We start from the raw sequence: 18,384 nt of genomic DNA, 5'->3' as shown, positions 1-18,384 counted from the left end.
ATAAGGGAGTTGCCACACAACTGTTAGGGTTCAGGACTACACAGACACCTGGTTGGTGGAAACAGCGTCATCTTCAAATTTGGCTTCTTTGTTAATTAGAAAGGGGGTCCCTGCACGTTCCTGAGTCTGTGCCCTTGCAGAGTGCACATGTTCCACCATCAGTGAGATTTAGATCGTGAAAAGAATTCCATTGAAGAAAATATATAAAACATAGGATTAGGTCAGAAGAAGCCAGTTCTGTATTTTTTTTCTGACTATGGATTCTTGGGCAAGTTAGCTGACCTCTCTGGGCCTCAGGCAGTTTCTTTAACCTGTGGCGTGCACATTTGCTTAAATTTTGAGAATGGAAGAGGAGGTTGAAAACTTCTGACCCTAATGGAGTGTCTGTTGTTGTTTTGATTGTTGGGGTATTTGTTGTGGGGTACCATGCCAAGGATCAAACCCAAGGCATTGCATTTACCAGAGAAGCATTCTACCCTTTGATCTACATTCTTATTAGATGCCTCGGTTCCTTGACTATCCTGACAGGATCCCACCTGCCTTCTGCTCAGCGCGTCCTCTGGCTAGTCCTCTAGGAGAGCGTTGGGTGAGAAGAGGCTGCTTCTCTTCTCAGCTCTTTCCCTCCCCATCTCCAGTTCAAACTGAACCGATTTCGTCCCTCTTGCCTCTCAGGAGGTAGCTGGCCCTGCTGTGTGACAAACATTCCAAGTGGCAACTGCCAGAAACTTTAAAAGATTTATGTTATTGTGCCTGCATGTGTGCATGTGCACCGTGTTCACGCCAAGTGCCGATGCAGGTCAGACGAGGGCATCAGATCAGACATCAGATTGCAGGTGGTTGTGAGCCCCCTTGTGGGTGCTGGGAACTGAACCTGGGTCCTTCGTAAGAGCAGCAAGTGTTCTTGACTGCTGGAGCATCTCTCCAGACCCGGCCAAACACTTTTAGAAGACTGGATTGTTTTTTCTTATGGTGATGGCATTGGTGATAGTGGAAATGCTAGTGACTGTTGCTTATTACTGTTACTGTGGTTATTGATTTGTCTCTCGGATCAGAGGATATCAGATATATCAATATACTTCATATATGTTTGCAAATGAGTGAATGGTTGGATGACTGGCACAAGGTTCCTAGGGAAAGAGCAGTAGAGAATGGCTTAGTAGTTATCTACCCCAGCTTCCGTTTTCCAGTGCCAGGATTGCAATGTAGCTGTTCCCTGAGTGGGTAAGGACCTTCGAGGGTATTGCTAGCCCAAAGGAAGAGCAGCGTGAAGCTCCAGCTCAGGCTCACGTGTGGGTGGTGTTCTCAACCCCGCCATGTCAGGGAGAGAAAGATGTTTCATGGCTGGGGCTGGGGTGGAGACCTCCATAGTGTCAGGGGCCTCCCCATCCTGGTTGCACTGTGAGGAACTAGACTTCTCTGACTCTGATTACTAGGGGTAGCCAGATACTGTACCCACCAAAGGCCAATGCATCACCCTGTGAGGAAGGAGAAACCACATGACCACCATGACTTGTTAGACAAAAGTCTGCCCCAGAAAACCCACTTCTCCAAATCACATCCTCCTGCCAAATCTGGGGAGCTGGCACAGGAGACTGTCCATAAAGATTCCCCAAGAAAAAGCTGCTTCCCTGAAGATAATGAAGTGTACCCCCTCCCTACCCATAACTCTGGGCACTGATAGGAAAAGATAAAAAGACAAGAGAAATTGAGAAAAATAGGCAAAAGGGGGGGGGGACTGGAGAGATGCCTCAGCAGTTAAGAGCATTGGCTGCTCTTCCAGAGGACCAGGGTTTGATTCCCAGCACCCTCATGGCAGCTCACAACTGTCTGTGACTCCAGTTCCACAAGATCCAACACCCTCACACAGACATATATGAAGGCAAAAACACCAATGTGTATAAAATAAAAAAGGAAGAAGTTAGTGGAGCACCAGCATCCTTCCTTGTCGAAAAAAAGAAAAAGAAAAGAAAAATAGGCAAAGGGAAAGCCTTCCCGCCTGTGCTGCCTGGTCTTATGTCAGCTTGACAGGAGCTAGTCATCTGAAAGGAGGGAACCTCAATTAAAACACTCCATAAGATCCAACTGTGGGATAATGGGGGGGGGGGGTTGGAGACAGGGTTTCACTGTAGCTTTGGAGCCTGTCCTGGAACTAGCTCTTGAAGACCAGGCTGGCCTTGAACTCACAGAGATCTGCCTGCCTCTGCCTCCCCTGGGATTAAAGGTGTGCCCCACCACCGCCTGGTAGGACATTTTCTTAACTAGTGACTGATGGGGAGGGCCCAGCCCATTGTGGGTGGAGCCATCCCTGGGCTGCTGCTCCTGGATTCTATAAGAAGCAGGCTGAGCAAGCCATGAGGAGTAAACCTGTAAGCAGCACCCCTCCATGTCCTCTTCATCAGCTCCTGCCTCCAGGTTACTCTATTTGAGTTCCTGTCCTGACTTCCCGCATTAATGAACAGTGGTGTGAAAGTGTAGGTGGAATAAGCCCTCTCCTCCCCAACTTGCTTTTTGGCTATGGTGTTTCCTTGGATCAACAGAAACCCTAAGACACCATCCCACCGACGTATGCGGTCTCCCCACAAAACAGCCAGCTTGTGCAGAAAAAGAAATACACTTTTTAAAGAATGCACAAATAGATAATGAAGACACAGAACTGAAAGAAGGGACGAACGAACATGGAGTTAATGAATGAAATAAAAGGGAACGGGAAGGGTGAAATGGTGAACGAATGAATGGGCGAAACCACACAGGAGTGAGTCAAGACTGGTAACTAGAGACTCCCAGCCTACACACGCTGCAGTCAGGGGGATTCTGAGGGGCGGGGCTCTACCCGGAAGCGCCTTTGAGGGGCGGGGCTGTGGGCGTGGCAGTGACTGGCCGCCACTTCTTGGGCCCGGGGGCGGGGCAAGAGAGAAGACTGGACTAGGGACCGTTCAGCTGCCCAAAGCATCCGCTGCCGTGGACCTAGCCGGAGCCCCGGACCTCTCGCGCTTCTGGACCGCTACTTGCGTCTGCACAGCCGAGTAATGAGGCCTTTCGGAGAGGGACTTTGGTTTTGTTAGGCGGCCCCACAAACCCGGAAAAGCGCGCAGCACATCTCAGAGTTAGATCCCGCTGGACCCCGGACCCCGGGCTGGGGCGGCCGGCATGTCGGATGCACGGAAGGAGCCGGACGAGGCGGACGACAGCCAGTGCGACTCGGGCATAGAGTCGCTGCGTTCTCTGCGCTCCCTGCCCGAGCCTGCTGCGGCCCTAGTCTCCGGACCATCGCACAGAGGCTGTCCACAGCCCTGGAGCCACCCTCCAGAGACCAACAAGGAACCAGGGGAGAAAGAAGATGCCGATGGAGAGCGGGCGGATTCCACCTATGCCTCCTCCTCTCTCACTGAGTCCTTGCCCTTGCTGGGGAGACCCGAAGTGGAGGACCCGGCCCCAGGCTCACCGCTGCCCCACACAGAGGTACTGAGCCCTCAGCAACTCGAAGCGCTCACATACATCTCTGAAGATGGAGACACGTGAGTAAACTGGCTAGTCCGAGATCCGCTGCTCCGTCAGAGGCTCCCCGGGAGCTGTAACTGACTGGGCATCCACCACCACCATCACCACCCAAGAGGATAGACCCTTCCTGGAAGGGCCAACATCCTTCTCTAAACTTAACTCACATAGCCTACTTTTAAGCTATAGCCAGGTTCACACCAAAAGACCAGACACCATCTCCCTCTTTTAGGGGTAGGCAGAGCTAGCAGGGCCCTGGGAACCAGGAACACCAGCCAGAATCTTGAAAAATCTACCAATTACCCACCCCTGGGAAGAGGAATTCCCCACACCAATTCAGTTTTTATTTTTCATGTTGGGAGAGGGGACATCCCTGTTTGCTCAATATTTGAGAGTCCAGGGTCCGAGCTCAGAATGCCCTGTCCCTAGGAAGAAAAGCAACACCAGCTTACTGTTGCCATTTGAGCCCAGGAAGCTGAGTTAAGGGTTACCTCAACTCCCAGGTTGCCTGTTTGGAATTGGTTGCAAAAGCAGGGTGCCTGGACTGAGAATTCTTGCCCCAGCAAACAGGGCAGGCAGCTGGCTGCCCCAGCTCACTTCCTCTGCTGAGAAAAGGGAAGTGATGGCTTGGTGTCAGCCTCCCCAACACCCTGCACCTCCTGAGCTCCCCAAATTCTCCTCACTGCCCTTTCTTATCTCTTCATTTGCCTGTTCATCCCCGAGGCCCCGTTGGAGTCAGGTGCAGCTGGACTAAGAGCAATCGAGTGGCCAGTATGAGAATTGGCCCTAGGTGGAAGAACAGGCTAGCAGAGGGAGTGACTGGGCTTTGAGATGACAGACAGAACAGGGGCTGTTGGAGTCCTAGATGAGAGGTGTGCTGGGATGCAGGGGGTACCTGTCCTGTGCCTGTTGGAGATACGGGGGTCTCCACCCTGTGAGTGGGAGACAGGACGGAAGCCCTTTGTATTTGGTGCCTGGATCACAACCCCCTAGAGCTCCGTGCAGAACTTCTCCTGCTGCCCCCCCTTTGTGAGCCTCTGAGCTCCAGACTTGACTGCTCTGGCTAGAGAAGCGTCGGGACTCCCCAACGGAGCTCTTTCCTCCTCTGGAGGTGGCTGGACTGTGGGAAGTGTGGAAGTGGGAAAGGAAGTGGGAGGAGGGGAGACTGAGGGAGAGAGGGAGGTGGCTGCAGGAATGTGACCCAGAGAGCAGGCCCTGGCCGAGGGGATTTCCAGAGTGGTTCCTCCCTCCCTCGTCACTCTCTCCTGGCCTTCTTTACCGCCTGCCTGCAGCAAAAGCTTGCCCCTCTCCTGCCTAAGTATCCCCCTCCTGAGCCCAGACAGGCCTTTAACCAACTTGCCCCAAGGCAGCTGTCCAGGTTTGGGCGTTTAGCCCTAGCTTTCATTTTCCCCACCTGATGTGGGGAAACCCCAACACTGGAACTTCCCATCCCAAATGCCCCAACTGCCCCATTGTCACCCCCTCCCCATCAAACACATTTTCTACATTGCACCGAACTCCCCCTGGAGCTGTGCTTAGGAGAGGGTTTCTGACCAGGCCTCCTCTGACCTGCCCAGGCTGCAGAATGGGCCTCTTGACTCATGGGTAGGGCAACAGATCTACATGCCATGCTTGCTCTCTCCCCTCCCTTGGAATGTGTGACATTGAGTTGCCGGGGGAACCCCACATCTGCCTCCTCCTGTCCTCCCTGTTGTGGGGAGGTGGGTAACTCGGCCCTGGAAACCCCCTCTGAGTTCCGCCAGTAGCTCTCAGTTTAGCTTTGAGCTGCAGCTGGCCTGGCAAGGCCCTGGGGGCAGATGGGAGCTGGGTGTGGGCAAGTCGGACAGGAAGGCTGTCGCCCTGGCAGCGCTCTGCCCACATGCCCACCCAGCCAAGGCCTTCCACAGGTTAGCCGGCAGATCTTGGAGCTCCCACCTTCAGAATCCTGGCTTCCTGTGACAACCCCTTACTTCCTGGCCCAAACTCTCACTTCCTGCCCTGACTCGGTTGTGGGTAGCGAGTTAGAGGCTGGTGCATTCATTCCAACCCCAAGACTCTGGTATACTCTCTCCTGCCTGGGTCCTGACCCTAGCCCTCTCCTGCTGCAGGCTGCTCCACCTGGCAGTAATTCACGAAGCCCCAGCGATGCTGTTCTGTTGCTTGACTTTCCTGCCCCAGGAAGTTCTGGACATTCAGAACAACCTTTACCAGGTGAGTAGAGAGAGAAGGCTATGTCCAGATCCTGTCTGTAACCTGGCTACCAAATCCAGGAGCCAAACCAGAGGCCCTAGGAAGCCATTTGCCAGACAAGCCAGCATCTGCAACACAGATGACTAAGATGTGGCCTCTGCCCACGAGGTGCCCACAGACTCATCATATATAGAGAGCTCACATAATTCTATAACATGGTAACAGCTGTACTGAAGATCATACCAGCTTCAGTGGGGGCTGGTGACTTTGAAGGACAGGCAAGGAAGGCCAAATGAAAGAGATGACATCTTTTTTTTTTAATTGTTTTTATTAAGCTATATATTTTTCTCCGCTCTCCTCCCTTCCTCTCCCCTCCCCTTCTACTCTCTCCCATGGTCCCCATGCTCCCAATTTACTCAGGAGATCTTGTCTTTTTCTACTTCCCATGTAAATTAGATCCATGTATGTCTCTCTTAAGGTCCTCATTGTTGTCTAGGTAAGAGATGACATCTTAACTGAGTCTTAAAGGAGGGAGTTGTCAGAGATACTGCCCTGGCTGTTCTGTCTTTCCTCCCCTCACTCAACCCCTGCAGACCAACCTTTGAGGATAACACAGATATCTCCAGAGGATGAAGGATTAAGAGCAGGGAGCTCTATTTCCCTTACCATGCTACCAGAATTGGAGTCCCAAGCATTTGGGGAAAGACTTAGGAATAATTTCATGAAAGATCCAACTCTGGCTTTTACAGTTACTTTCAGAGAAGATGCTAGGACTTAAAGATGGCTGTACCAGGCTGGAGAGATGGCTCAGTGGCTAACAGCACTGGCTGCTCTTCCAGAGGTTCAATTCCCAGCAACCACAGGGTGGCTCACAACCATACATACATATATGCAGGCAGAACACTGTATACATAACAAATAAATAAACCTTTAAAAAACATGGTTGTACCCCATCCCCAAATATGTTCTCAGAGGTAGGAGCCTGCTGCAGCGCCCTGTGACCCTGTGACCCTGTGACCCTCTGTGCCTACAGACAGCACTCCATCTAGCTGTTCACCTGGACCAGCCAGATATAGTTCGAGCACTGGTGCTGAAGGGAGCCAGCCGGATACTACAGGACCAACACGGTGACACAGCCCTGCATGTAGCCTGTCAGCGCCAGAATCTGGCCTGTGCATGCTGCCTGCTGGAGGAGCAGCCAGAGCCAGGCAGAGAGCCATCTCACCCCCTGGACCTCCAACTGAAGAACTGGCAAGGTGCATGTAGCTCCAGGGCCTGAGGGGTAGAGGAGGGGTAAGGAAGAGCCCAAGTGACCCTACCTATTGCTATTCCTCCAGGCTAAGCGCATGAGCACTCAATACGTCCTTACTAAGGGACCCAGTGAATGACTTGTTTCAGAATTTCCCCGGTGCCTGTGGTGTGTGAGCAGAAATCTAAATCCTAAAGATATTTAATTTATTAACAATTAGATGATCAAATGATCTCACTTTCTGTGCGCCACACATTGCCCTAGGAGCAAAGCTTACATCTGCGAGCAAAACCAAGGAAGACAGAGACAGCTGATAACTGCACAGAGCGAACTCTATGTGTGTTTAAAGGAAATGGGCGTTGGTGGGGAGCAGAGGGAAGAGAACTGGGATGGGGGGGGTTGGCTTTTTGTAGGGTTGTCAGGGAAGTCCTCAGAGTCAAGGACCTTTGAACAGAAGAGACTGGAACGTGATTTAAAAAAAAAAAATGGACGTTTCAATCTAGGTCTCTATTACAGGCAGGCTTGGAGAAAGGAAGGAGATTCTAGCCAGGAGGGAAATGTTAAAATAAAGTAAAATAAAAGCCACAGGGCATATAGGAAGAAACCACCCGTGGGTAGAGACTGGGCCATGAGGATCCCCAGGCAGGTGAAAGTCTGGAACTACCAGGCGTGGGGTGTCTATTGGAAGAATGTGTGCATTTGGGGCTGTCACTCAGCAACCTGACCCTCGAAGCATGAAGGTTTCAGTAACATGACTGAACAAATGGAAACTTTGAGTTCCGCTCCTCTCAGACTTCTGAGGGGGTTTTGGGGAGGTTGTATTTTAACAGTCCTGTGATTAGAGGCATTGAGTAGGCAGGTCCCATGAGGCCAAAGGGTTGGGGAGTCCCTGAAGAAAAGGATCAGTAGACACCAAACAGCAGTCCCCGCCTACTCCACCCCAGGTCTGGCCTGTCTCCACATCGCCACATTGCAGAGGAACCAACCACTCATAGAACTGCTGCTTCATAACGGAGCTGACATTGACGTACAGGTGAGGGCACCAATCAGGGCGCCAGCTGGCCCACCACCTGCCACCATCTGCTCTAGCTGCCGGTCCCCGCTAGTGTTAAACTCCAGAGCTCAGGCTCAGCCTGTTACCTCTTGACCTTCCTAACTGACACCCCCATTCTTCTCCAGGAGGCCACCAGTGGAAAGACTGCACTGCACCTGGCTGTGGAAACCCAGGAGCGCAGCCTGGTGCAGTTCCTGCTCCGGGCTGGTGCCCGGGTAGATGCCCGCATGCTCAATGGTTGCACGCCTTTGCATCTGGCAGCCGGCCGCGGCCTCAACAGCATCTCATCCACCCTGTGTGAGGCTGGTGCCGACTCCCTGCTGCTGAATGTCGAAGATGAGACACCCCAGGACCTGGCTGAGGATGTAAGAGACAGACGCTCTGCCTTGCAGGGCCTCCCACCCATAACAGAGTTGGGCTCTTTCAACTAGGCAAAGGCCTCTGTCTCATTCACTAAGTTAACAGTGCTGGGGTCAGGTTGGGAGTGCAACTCAGTGGACAGACGGCTTGCTTAGCATGTAAGAGGCTCTGGGTTCAGTCCCCAGAACCACATAAAGTGACAATTACCTATAATTCAGCACTTGTGGAATGGGTCGGAAAGATCAAATACCGAAGGTCTTCATCTGTATAGCAACTTCATATAGCTGAGGGCCAGCCTCAGCTCAGCCCTTCCCTCTCCCCGAAACTGCTAGGGCAGAACAGGACTGAAGCTTAACAACCGTGACATCTTGGTCTGTCTTTGGCCCTCAGCCAATTTCCTAAACTAGCAGGCCCGAAGAGCCCAAACCTGGACTCTCACAGGAGTGAATCAGTGAGCACCCACATGGAAGACAAAGCCATGCTGAGGCCTGGGAGAATCCAAAGAGCAATACCTGTCTGCATGCTGCTTCAGCAAATGCCTGCAGCATACAAACCTATACCTGGTCCAGGTCTTAGACATTTTTTTTTTCTTTTTAAGACAGAGTTTCTTTGTGTAACAGCCCTGACTGTCCTGGAATTCACTTTGTAGACAAGGCTGCCCTCAAACTCACAGAGATCCACCTGCCTCTGCCTCCTGAGTGCTGGGATTGAAAGTGTGCGCCACCACCACCTAGCAAAACCCACATTTTCTTTTATTTTATCTTCTTTTCTTTTTTTTCTGAGACAATTTCTCTATAGCTTTGGAGCCTGTCCTGGAACTCACTCTGTAGACCAGGCTGACCTTGAATTCACAGAGACGTGCCTGCTGTGCCTGAGTACTGGGATTAAAGGTGTGTGCCTCCTCCTACCAGCAAAACTCACATTTTCTATACATAAAAAAAATATTCAGCCAGGTGTGCCGGCACATGCCTTCAGTCCCAGCACTTAATAGGCAAAGGCAGGCATATCTCTGTGAGTTTGAAGCCAGACTCCTCTACGACGAAGTGAGTTCCAGGACAGCCAAGGTGGTTACTCAGAGAAACCCTGTCTCAAAAACAATCAAACAAAATCCTCAAAGTATGTAATGCTCTTCTTTCCCCAGTACCACCAACAAGAATAGTCGAATGGGCTAGATCAGCTCTAAGGCATTCCTGGCTCTGATATTCTGCATGACTTACTATAGAGTTTGTCTAAAGCCTTGGGGCTCTGCCATGCCCAGGTCACTCACTGTCTGGGAAGTTAGTATTGACAGAGTTCCTACCTGCTCCCTATTGCCCTCTCTCGTGACCTTAAATTAACTCTGTTCCTCTCCATTGTCTTCCTCAGCTCCTTTCTTATTTGCCCTTTGATGACCTGAAAATCTCCGGGAAGCCACTGCTATGTACTGACTGAAGCCAGGCCAGGGGTCCCACCTTTTCCTACCTGGAAGCTGGAGCCACAGCTGCTGCAGTTGGGGCCCAAGCAGCATGCCCCTCCGCAGAGGCCAGAGCCTGGGGGCTACTGTAGTCCTGACAGGAGAGGAAGGATTGCAAACGAGGAAGCCGGTCTGGAAGGAAGAACTTCCCAGGTGGACAGGATGGAGATTCTTGAAAGACCCTCAAAGCCTGCTTGCTTCTATTGAAGATGGCATGGGCTGAAACTGACAACCATCAGGAAAACGGATGAGCAAACAGGACCCTGAGGGGCCTTACCTAAAACTCCTTTGTGAGCATGCTTGGGACTGGAGGTTGAACCTAGAGCCTCCCAATGGTAGGCAAGCTTACTATCAAGTAGCTCTGTCCCTGGCCTTCTTTTTACTTTTAATTTTGTGGCAGGGTCTCACTAGGTTGCCTGAGATGGCCTGGAACACACTCTGTAGCCCAAGCAGTCCTTGAACTAGGATCCTTCTGCTCAGCCTCCTGAATAACTGGGATTATGGGTCTGATGGCAGTGGGCCCGGGCAAACACATTTGTCTAAAGACTTCATACATAAGGCTCCAAACTGAGCCTTTGGAAAAGATAATTCTGTAGCATGACACTAAAATGGAAAAGAGTGACTTAAAAAAAAATGTTTCCCTTCTACAGTTGTTTGCATTAGCAGGCCGGACCTGTGATCCCAGGGTAAAGACAGAGACAGAAATTGGCCCTGAGCAAGGGGAGCAGGGCCTTGCTGTTATAATTCTGTTGGCTTTCCCTGTCACCTGGGTGGCGGAATTATAACACTTACTGGGTAGGGTGGGAGGCCTGGGAGTTCTCAGGCCTACTTTCTGCCAACACAGACACATCTCCTTCATGTGGGAATGGTCAGGGATGGAGGAATTTGGAGACATGTCCCTGGAGATGCTGGGCACAAGAGAGCTGTTGCAACTCTACTTTCCTTCCCCTTAGATTCCACACACTGAGGGCCCTGCTAGGTCAGGCCCATGACCGCCATGAAGAACAAGAAGAAATAAACCAGCATAGTTGTGATGCTTAGTGCTTATAAACCCTAAGCAAGTGCATCCTGTGAGTGGGACAGCTATTAAAACTATAGGCAACTAAATACGTGGTCAGAAGCTGCAATGGGTGCTGGGAGGGGGAAAACTGGCAGGAAGGAGGGCAGTGGAGTGGGTGGAGAACTATTATTTTGGGTGACCAAGGAAGCTTCAGACTGGTGGCCTAGAAACTGGGACATAGAGCCTGGTGGTGGTTATCACACACACACCTTTAATCCCACTTCGGTGACAGAGGCAGGTGGATCTCTGTGAGTTCGAGGTTAGCCTGGTCTACAAAGTGAGTTTCAGGACAGCCAGGGCTGTTACACAGAAAAACCCTGTCTGGAAAAACCGAAAGAGACAGAAGTTGTGACATAGGATGAGCAAAGAAAGGGGCAGAGCATCGGGGGAAGGCCTCCCATGAGTTAAAGGAACTGAAAACAGGTCAGCAGGATTCTACAGGGTTGGTCGAGTGAGTGGGCGAGGAGGACGCACGAGGTCGTGCAGTGTCTGGAAGGTCACGGTCACCGGTACTAGGGGGATAACAGAAAGGAGACATCATTGTTAAAAAAAGGTAAAACTTAAGGGGAAGTGCTTGGTCTCAGATACTCAAAAGTCCATTCCGCTAGGTGGCAACAGTCGTCACTGTGTCTGGGATGGCTGTGACCAAGCAAGTTGACGAATAGGGAGGGAGTCCCAACTGGGGTTCCCCGCGAGAACCGGGCCTGGTCTGCCTCCGGGCCGCGCGGGGGCGCTGTGGCCGGGGCGTCGCGGAGGGGCTCAGGCGGGGAGGAGGCGGGAAGAGCGCGGCACTTCCGCTGGCTGGCTGGCTAGCTGGCTGCTGGAGCGGGTGGCGAAGGGAGCGGAGGGAGCGTGCGGCCCGGGGACTCGCATTCCCCGGTCCCCCCTCCGCCCCACGCGGCTGGGCCATGGACGCCAGGTGGGGGGCTCGGCCAGCCATGGTCCACGTGACTGAGACCCCGGGGCCACGTGACCGAGACCCCAGGGCTTGGGAGGCGGGGTGGGGTCTTCCAGCTGCAGACCCGCGTGGCGCTGTCAGGGAGCCAGTGTGAATGGGTGTGCGGCGTGTGGCCTGTGATCCTGGGTGGCTTCGGGAGTGTCGTCCGGAGGAGACGTGGGATTGTGGCGCTCCGGAGCGGGAGGGGGGGGGCGCCTGTGGCCTGAGCTGCCCGCGCGCTGGAGGGAACAGAGGCGACCTATGTGGCTGGGCAGGCGGGGCCGCCCCTGGGAAGGGAGGAGGTTCTGCCTGGCCTGCGTCGGACCCCCCGAGAGAGAGGGAGAGAGAGGCTCTTTGTCTGTCTCGCTGGACTGCAGCGGAGGGGGCGGGGACGCCACTGGGCACTTCCCTGGTACAGTCCCCTCCGGAGGGCAGAGGGGCTGAAGAGCTTCAACCCTAATCGCTGCTTTGGCTGTCCCAGCAGATGGTGGACATTGGTGGTGCTCGCCGCGCTCCCTTCTTTGGGAGCAGGTGGAGAGTCACCCGAAGCCCCTCCGCAGTCCTGGACACAGCTGTGGTTCTCCCGCTTTTTCTTGAATGCTGCTGGCTATGCCAGCTTTATGGTACCTGGCTACCTTCTGGTACAATACTTTAGACGGAAGAACTACCTAGAGACAGGTAATGTGGTTAAAGGGTAGGGAAACAAACCAGGTTCTATTGCAGGTGTTGACAGACATTCAAAGCAGACTGTGACTTGGGAAGGGAGGGAGGTCAGTAGGTCGGGGTGGGGAGCTTGCTGACTGCCCTGGAGAATTTGTGGGGCTTGACTTTGTGTGTCTTCTTCAGGCAGGGGTCTCTGCTTTCCGCTGGTGAAAGCCTGTGTGTTTGGCAGTGAGCCTAAGGCCTCTGATGAAGTTCCGCTAACTCCTCGGGCAGATGCTACGGCAGATACTACCCCGTCTTGGCAGATCCTGAAGCTGGTCTTCTGTGCCTCGGGGCTCCAGGTAAGTAGACAGGCTCCCCTTCTCTTGCCAGATTGGGTCCAGATAGCCAGGAACTTAATAAAACCAAAGTTGCCCTGCCCACACCAAAGGTTTGTTGATTTAGGTATGGTTTATGTCCTTGCAGGAGCAGGACACGGCCCCACCCTGAAAGTGTTGAAGTGCTTTCTTCCTCTTACCTTTTCCTCCTTCCGTACCTGTACTGAAATTTCACCGTACACATATGTAATGATGTCTAGTGTGTCTTTTCTGTATTTTTTTTTTCTGTGCTCTTTTTCTGCTTTCTGTATATATAATCTCGCTGACAAAATTTGGGGGAATCCCAGGCATGGTGGCAAAACTTGGAAGCTGAAACAGAAGGATTGAAAGTTCAAGGCCTGCACCTGGTGGTGATGGCACTCACCTTTAATCCCAGCACTCTAGAGGCAGAGGCTCGAGGACCTCTCTGAGTTCAAGGCCAGCCTAGTCTACAGAGTAAATCCCAGGACAGCTGGAGCTACACAAAGAAACCCTGTCTCGAAAAACCAACAGAAAGGGGAAGAAGGGTGTCAAGGCTTGCCTGAGCAATTTAGTATGAGATTCTGTCAAAACATAAAATAAATCAAGCGTATGGTGGGTTTGTCCCAGCGTGTGGGAGGCAGAGCAGGTGGATCTTTGAGTTGGAGATAGCCCTGGTTACATGTCAAGTTTCAGAATAACTAAGACTGTGTAGTGAGACCTGTCTGAAAATAATAATGTGGGAGGGGCTCTGGGGGTACAACCCAAAAGTAGAGCCCTTTCCTGCCATGTACAAACCTTAAACGATCCCCGGGACCACACACACAAGAATCTAGGCAGCCTCTCCGTGTGTGGGATACTATCACGGGCCATAGTTTGGAGTGGATGCCAGTTCACCTTAGATTATATGTTGAACTGAAAGTGGCCAGCCCTCCCTGAGGCTTCCAAACATCCCAATTTATTTTGAATTGGTTCAAAATAAAACTTTATATGGTATATGGAGCCAGCACTAATGAACTTGTGCCAAGAAGTTGGACAGTGTCCAGTCCTGAAGCAGGTGTCACTATGTTTACAACTCCATTTGATTCCCTACAAGGTGAAGTAAAACTTAGAAAAGAAACCTTTACCAGAGAGAAACCAAAAGGGTGCTTTCCGTTACATCACATGCCATCATCCCAAGGAAGGGAGAAAATGAAGGACCCTTTTCCTTTTGTTTACTAGTGCCATTCTTCCCCTCCTCCCAGGTGTCCTATCTGACTTGGGGTGTACTGCAGGAAAGAGTGATGACCGGCAGCTATGGAGCCACAGACACATCACCAGGCGAGCACTTCACGGACTCACAGTTCCTGGTGCTAATGAACCGTGTGCTGGCATTGATTGTGGCAGGTCTCTACTGTGTCCTACGCAAGCAACCCCGTCATGGGGCACCCATGTACCGATACTCTTTTGCCAGTCTGTCAAATGTGCTCAGCAGCTGGTGCCAATATGAAGCACTTAAATTCGTCAGCTTCCCTACCCAGGTACTGGCCAAGGCCTCCAAGGTGATTCCCGTCATGATGATGGGAAAGCTGGTATCTAGACGAAGCTATGAACACTGGGAATACCTGACTGCTGGCCTCATCTCCATTGGGGTGAGCATGTTTCTGCTGTCTAGTGGACCAGAGCCCCGAAGTTCTCCAGCCACCACACTCTCAGGCTTGGTCCTACTGGCAGGCTACATCGCTTTTGACAGCTTCACCTCAAACTGGCAGGATGCCCTGTTTGCCTATAAGATGTCTTCAGTGCAGATGATGTTTGGGGTCAATTTATTCTCCTGTCTTTTCACAGTAGGCTCACTACTGGAGCAGGGGGCCCTACTGGAGGGAGCCCGCTTCATGGGGCGGCACAGTGAGTTTGCGTTCCATGCCCTCCTCCTCTCCATCTGCTCTGCCTTCGGTCAGCTCTTCATCTTCTATACCATTGGACAGTTCGGAGCCGCTGTCTTCACCATCATCATGACTCTCCGCCAGGCTATTGCCATCCTTCTCTCCTGCCTTCTTTATGGTCACACTGTCACTGTGGTGGGGGGACTAGGAGTGGCTGTGGTCTTCACTGCCCTTCTACTCAGAGTCTATGCCCGGGGCCGTAAGCAGCGGGGAAAGAAGGCTGTTCCAACTGAGTCCCCAGTGCAGAAGGTATGAGGAATGGAATAAGGACCCTCACTCTGGTTTCTGTAGCTTCTCAGAGGCACTGGCTCAAGGGCAAAATATTCTCAGTATACAGCAGAGGATTAGGAGCCCTGGAGGCAGCCTCTTTTTGCCTTGCCTTAAGAGCCCCACCTACTACTATTCATGCAAGTGGTAGTTGTGGGTCTGAGTTAGAGGTGATCCACATGGAGCTCCCCCAATCTGAGATTAGCTGGTGGACCTGTGAACCAGTACCAGGCCTTTGCTTGTTCCCTTAACACCCACCCCTCAAGAACAGCACAAAAAAAGAAAAAAAACGTTTACAGGCCCTAATGTGGTTTACCTTGGGGAGGGGGTGTCAGTGAAAATGGTGCTGTGCCAAAGGCAACAGAGCCCTGCCCAGCCCCTTGGGACCCTTGTGTTCTTTGCTCAAGTTTTGGTACTTGTCACCTTTTGCTCTTATTTGATTAAACTGCAGCAGTGACTTGGCCATGTGTTTTGGTTGGCTGAAAGGGACTCAAGGGAAGAAGTGAATGTACCCATCACCACAGCATCCTGAGGGTTACAAGGAGAACAGGACTACATAAAACTGCATTTTCTTTATTTTTGCATACTTTTAATTCTGGAACAAATAAAACAAAACAAAAACACAATACACAATACCCAACCCTGCTATTCTGTGGGAGGGGATTTTCCTGCCTTAAGGCACAAGACAGGGTAAGAGATCCTCTAGCATGAGCAGAGAGCCAGGTAGGTCAGGGCCAGTCAAGGCTGCTGGGGGAGCACAGGGAAACTATACAGAGGACATGATCTTCCCAGGGCATCTCTAATCTACTTCTTCCATGCGGGAGGCATCTTCATCACCCTCAAGTGGGGGGATCTCATCAGGAACAGCAGCACTGGGCTCCTCTGCTGTCACCTCATCTTCATCAATGCCTAAAAAAAGATTTGAACAAGATGGTAGTATTAAAGTCTGTCCAAGGGTCTAGCCAGCCAGTTCAGTAACTTGCCACCTATAGCTCACAAGCCTAGCCTCCCTCACTCACCCAGGCCTAGTTTGATCATGCGGTAGATGCGGTTGGAGTGGGTCTGGGGATCCTCAAGTGAGAAGCCAGAGGAGAGCAGAGCAGTTTCAAACAGCAGCACCACCAGGTCCTTAACAGCTTTGTCATTCTTGTCAGCCTCAGCCTTCTGCCTCAGGGTCTCCACAATGGGGTGGTCAGGGTTGATCTCTAGGTGCTTTTTGGCCATCATGTAACCCATTGTAGAGTTGTCTCGAAGTGCCTGGGCCTTCATGATCCTCTCCATATTGGCTGTCCAGCCATAGGTGCTTGTCACAATGCAGCAGGGTGAAGACACAAGCCTATTGGAAATTGTCACCTGTGGACAAAGTCACAGATGTAACCTTGGCTGCCCTGGAACTGCTGTATGTAAAGTTCTTTGCTTTAAGTATGGAAGATGAATAGACTACAGCTACTATGAAGGCTGAAGGTAGCTTGAGTTCAGGGATTCAAGAATAACCTGGGCAGCCAGGCAGTGGGGGCACATGCCTTAAATCCCAGGAGACAGGCAGAGTACCCCTGAGTTAGAGGTCAGCCTGATCCACCAAGTGAGTGCCAGGACAGGCTCCAAAGCTACAGAGAAACCCTACCTTGAAACAACAAAAACTCTGGGCAACACATCAGGGCCTTTTTTAAAAAAAAAATATTTATTATGTATACAATATTCTGTCTGCGTGTATGCCTGCAGGCCAGAAGAGGGCACTAGACCCCTTTACAGATGGTTGTGAGCCACCATGTGGTTGCTGGGAATTGAACTCAGGACCTTTGAAAGAGCAGGCAATACTCTTAACCTCTGAGCCATCTCTCCAGCCCAGGGGCCTTTTTTTTTCTAATGTTTTATGTGGGATAATCACTGTTATGAAAAAAAGTTCCTACCCTTCTCATCAAGAGTGACAATATTGCTGGGGGAAGAAGGGCCTAGAGAGCTGTTATCTGCTGCCATCCAGTAGCTATACAGCAGCAGTAACATTTCTAGGGGGCAAACTTCCAACAAACTCACCTTCTCAACCTTCTTATCCAAAATCTCCTTCATGAGCTTGCAGAGATTCTCAAACTTTGCCTTGCTCTCCTCCATCTTCTTCTTCTCTTCCTCATCCTCTGGCAGCTCCAGGCCCTCCTTAGTCACAGAGACCAGGCTCTTTCCATCAAACTCCTTGAGCTGCTGCACGCAGTACTCGTCAATAGGCTCAGTCATGTACACCACCTCAAAGCCCCGCTTCCGCACACGTTCCACAAAGGCAGAATTGGCCACCTGCTCTTTGCTCTCACCTATAGGATTATTAAACATGACCCAGTAACCAAAAGGCCTCCATATTGCCACTTGTCCCTCCCCAATCTCCCACATAAGGCAGCTTTCTTTCTGTCATACCCAAGCTCCTCCATACCAGTGATATAGTAGATGGACTTCTGTGTCTCCTTCATGCGAGACACATATTCTGACAGGGAGGTCATCTCATCTCCAGACTGAGAGGTGTGATAGCGGAGCAGCTCAGAGAGGCGCCGGCGGTTAGTAGAATCTTCATGGATCCCAAGCTATAGGCAAAGAAAGAGTCCTATGAGCTGGAAAGAAATAATACCCTAAACAAAGTAATCAGGAGAGAAAACACTTGTCCATTTTACCTTTAAATTCTTAGAGAAGGCCTCATAGAATTTCTTGTAGTTCTCTTTGTCTTCAGCCAACTCAGAGAAGAGCTCCAAGCACTTCTTCACGATGTTCTTGCGGATGACTTTCAGGATCTTGCTCTGCTGCAGCATTTCTCGGGAGATGTTCAAGGGCAGGTCCTCAGAGTCAACCACGCCGCGGATGAAGTCTACAATCAACCAGAGCAAGGCACAGCCCATCAAACCTGGCCTGGTTATCAGATTCAAACCACCCAGTCAAGTGAAGGTTTGGGAAGCCAAAGACTGTAATTATCTGGGCTAAAGACAATACAGTCTAAGTTTGTATGCTGCAGATTTACTAAGAGTTTGTGTGCACTACATAACCGAAGCTCAGGAGGTACTCACTGAGGTACTCGGGTATCAGCTCGTCACAGCTGTCCATGATGAACACACGGCGGACATAGAGTTTGATGTTGTTCTTCTTCTTCTTGTTTTCAAAAAGGTCAAAGGGAGCTCGCCGAGGAATGAAGAGCAATGCTCTGAATTCCAGCTGACCTTCCACAGAGAAGTGCTGAAAGAAACCCAGTAGTGCACTTCAGGACCTCAGGTCCCAGCATCCAACATGTACCACAGAACACTCCTAAAGAATCAGCCCCAGTACCAAGGAAACCTAGAATACTAGCAGCAAAGTGCCCACCACCCAGAGTCCCTCCAGAAGGTAGTAAAACCACTGTCAAGAACAGGCCTGAGGTCCCATGGC

The 18,384-nt window shown here is 51.4% G+C and overlaps 3 protein-coding genes across 4 annotated transcripts in view; 2 read left to right on the top strand and 1 right to left on the bottom strand.

Annotated features, from left to right (window-relative positions):
- The first annotated feature begins 2,923 nt into the window (after nucleotides 1–2,923).
- Nucleotides 2,924–10,847, top strand: Nfkbie (NFKB inhibitor epsilon). Its single transcript, XM_050119392.1, has 6 exons — nucleotides 2,924–3,515; nucleotides 5,604–5,706; nucleotides 6,719–6,941; nucleotides 7,879–7,967; nucleotides 8,114–8,353; nucleotides 9,714–10,847. The coding sequence occupies exons 1-6, from the start codon at nucleotides 3,148–3,150 to the stop codon at nucleotides 9,777–9,779; spliced, it is 1,089 nt and encodes a 362-aa protein (XP_049975349.1). The 5' UTR covers nucleotides 2,924–3,147; the 3' UTR covers nucleotides 9,780–10,847.
- Nucleotides 10,848–11,643: 796 nt separating this feature from the next.
- On the top strand, nucleotides 11,644–15,449 carry Slc35b2 (solute carrier family 35 member B2). Of its 2 annotated transcripts, XM_050119318.1 has the most exons (4): nucleotides 11,644–11,780; nucleotides 12,283–12,476; nucleotides 12,645–12,802; nucleotides 14,041–15,449. In XM_050119318.1, exons 1-4 carry the CDS (start codon nucleotides 11,770–11,772, stop codon nucleotides 14,974–14,976), a joined length of 1,299 nt encoding a protein of 432 aa, XP_049975275.1. In that variant the 5' UTR covers nucleotides 11,644–11,769; the 3' UTR covers nucleotides 14,977–15,449. The 2 variants fall into 2 exon arrangements, with proteins under 2 accessions (XP_049975275.1, XP_049975276.1); XM_050119319.1 differs by lacking the exon at nucleotides 12,283–12,476.
- A 92-nt stretch (nucleotides 15,450–15,541) lies between these two features.
- The window catches only part of Hsp90ab1 (heat shock protein 90 alpha family class B member 1), a 10,608-nt gene continuing 7,765 nt past the window's right edge, over nucleotides 15,542–18,384 (bottom strand). The window contains exons 3-9 of the mRNA XM_050119382.1: nucleotides 18,308–18,354; nucleotides 18,030–18,217; nucleotides 17,643–17,833; nucleotides 17,408–17,555; nucleotides 17,023–17,291; nucleotides 16,008–16,341; nucleotides 15,542–15,897 (exon numbers count right to left, since the gene is read on the bottom strand). Of these exons, the coding sequence (XP_049975339.1) occupies nucleotides 15,788–15,897; nucleotides 16,008–16,341; nucleotides 17,023–17,291; nucleotides 17,408–17,555; nucleotides 17,643–17,833; nucleotides 18,030–18,217; nucleotides 18,308–18,354 (1,287 nt within the window). The 3' untranslated portion in view covers nucleotides 15,542–15,787. The remainder of the gene's footprint in view (nucleotides 15,898–16,007; nucleotides 16,342–17,022; nucleotides 17,292–17,407; nucleotides 17,556–17,642; nucleotides 17,834–18,029; nucleotides 18,218–18,307; nucleotides 18,355–18,384) is intronic.

Source organism: Alexandromys fortis, unplaced genomic scaffold, assembly GCF_014885135.2.
Source record: "Alexandromys fortis isolate MF-2015 unplaced genomic scaffold, M_Fortis_MF-2015_v1.1 scaffold_145, whole genome shotgun sequence".
Classification (NCBI taxonomy): domain Eukaryota; kingdom Metazoa; phylum Chordata; class Mammalia; order Rodentia; family Cricetidae; genus Alexandromys; species Alexandromys fortis.
This window is presented reverse-complemented; position numbering and strand designations above follow the sequence as displayed.

Coding starts and splice junctions, on each gene's coding strand:
- Nfkbie (XM_050119392.1), top strand. CDS start 3,148: ATGTCGGATGCACGGAAGGAGCCGGACGAGGCGGACGACAGCCAGTGC. Junction 3,516..5,603: donor ATCTCTGAAGATGGAGACAC/GTGAGTAAACTG, acceptor CTCCTGCTGCAG/GCTGCTCCACCTGGCAGTAA. Junction 5,707..6,718: donor TTCAGAACAACCTTTACCAG/GTGAGTAGAGAG, acceptor CTGTGCCTACAG/ACAGCACTCCATCTAGCTGT.
- Slc35b2 (XM_050119318.1), top strand. Junction 12,477..12,644: donor GAAGAACTACCTAGAGACAG/GTAATGTGGTTA, acceptor TGTCTTCTTCAG/GCAGGGGTCTCTGCTTTCCG. Junction 12,803..14,040: donor TCTGTGCCTCGGGGCTCCAG/GTAAGTAGACAG, acceptor CCCTCCTCCCAG/GTGTCCTATCTGACTTGGGG.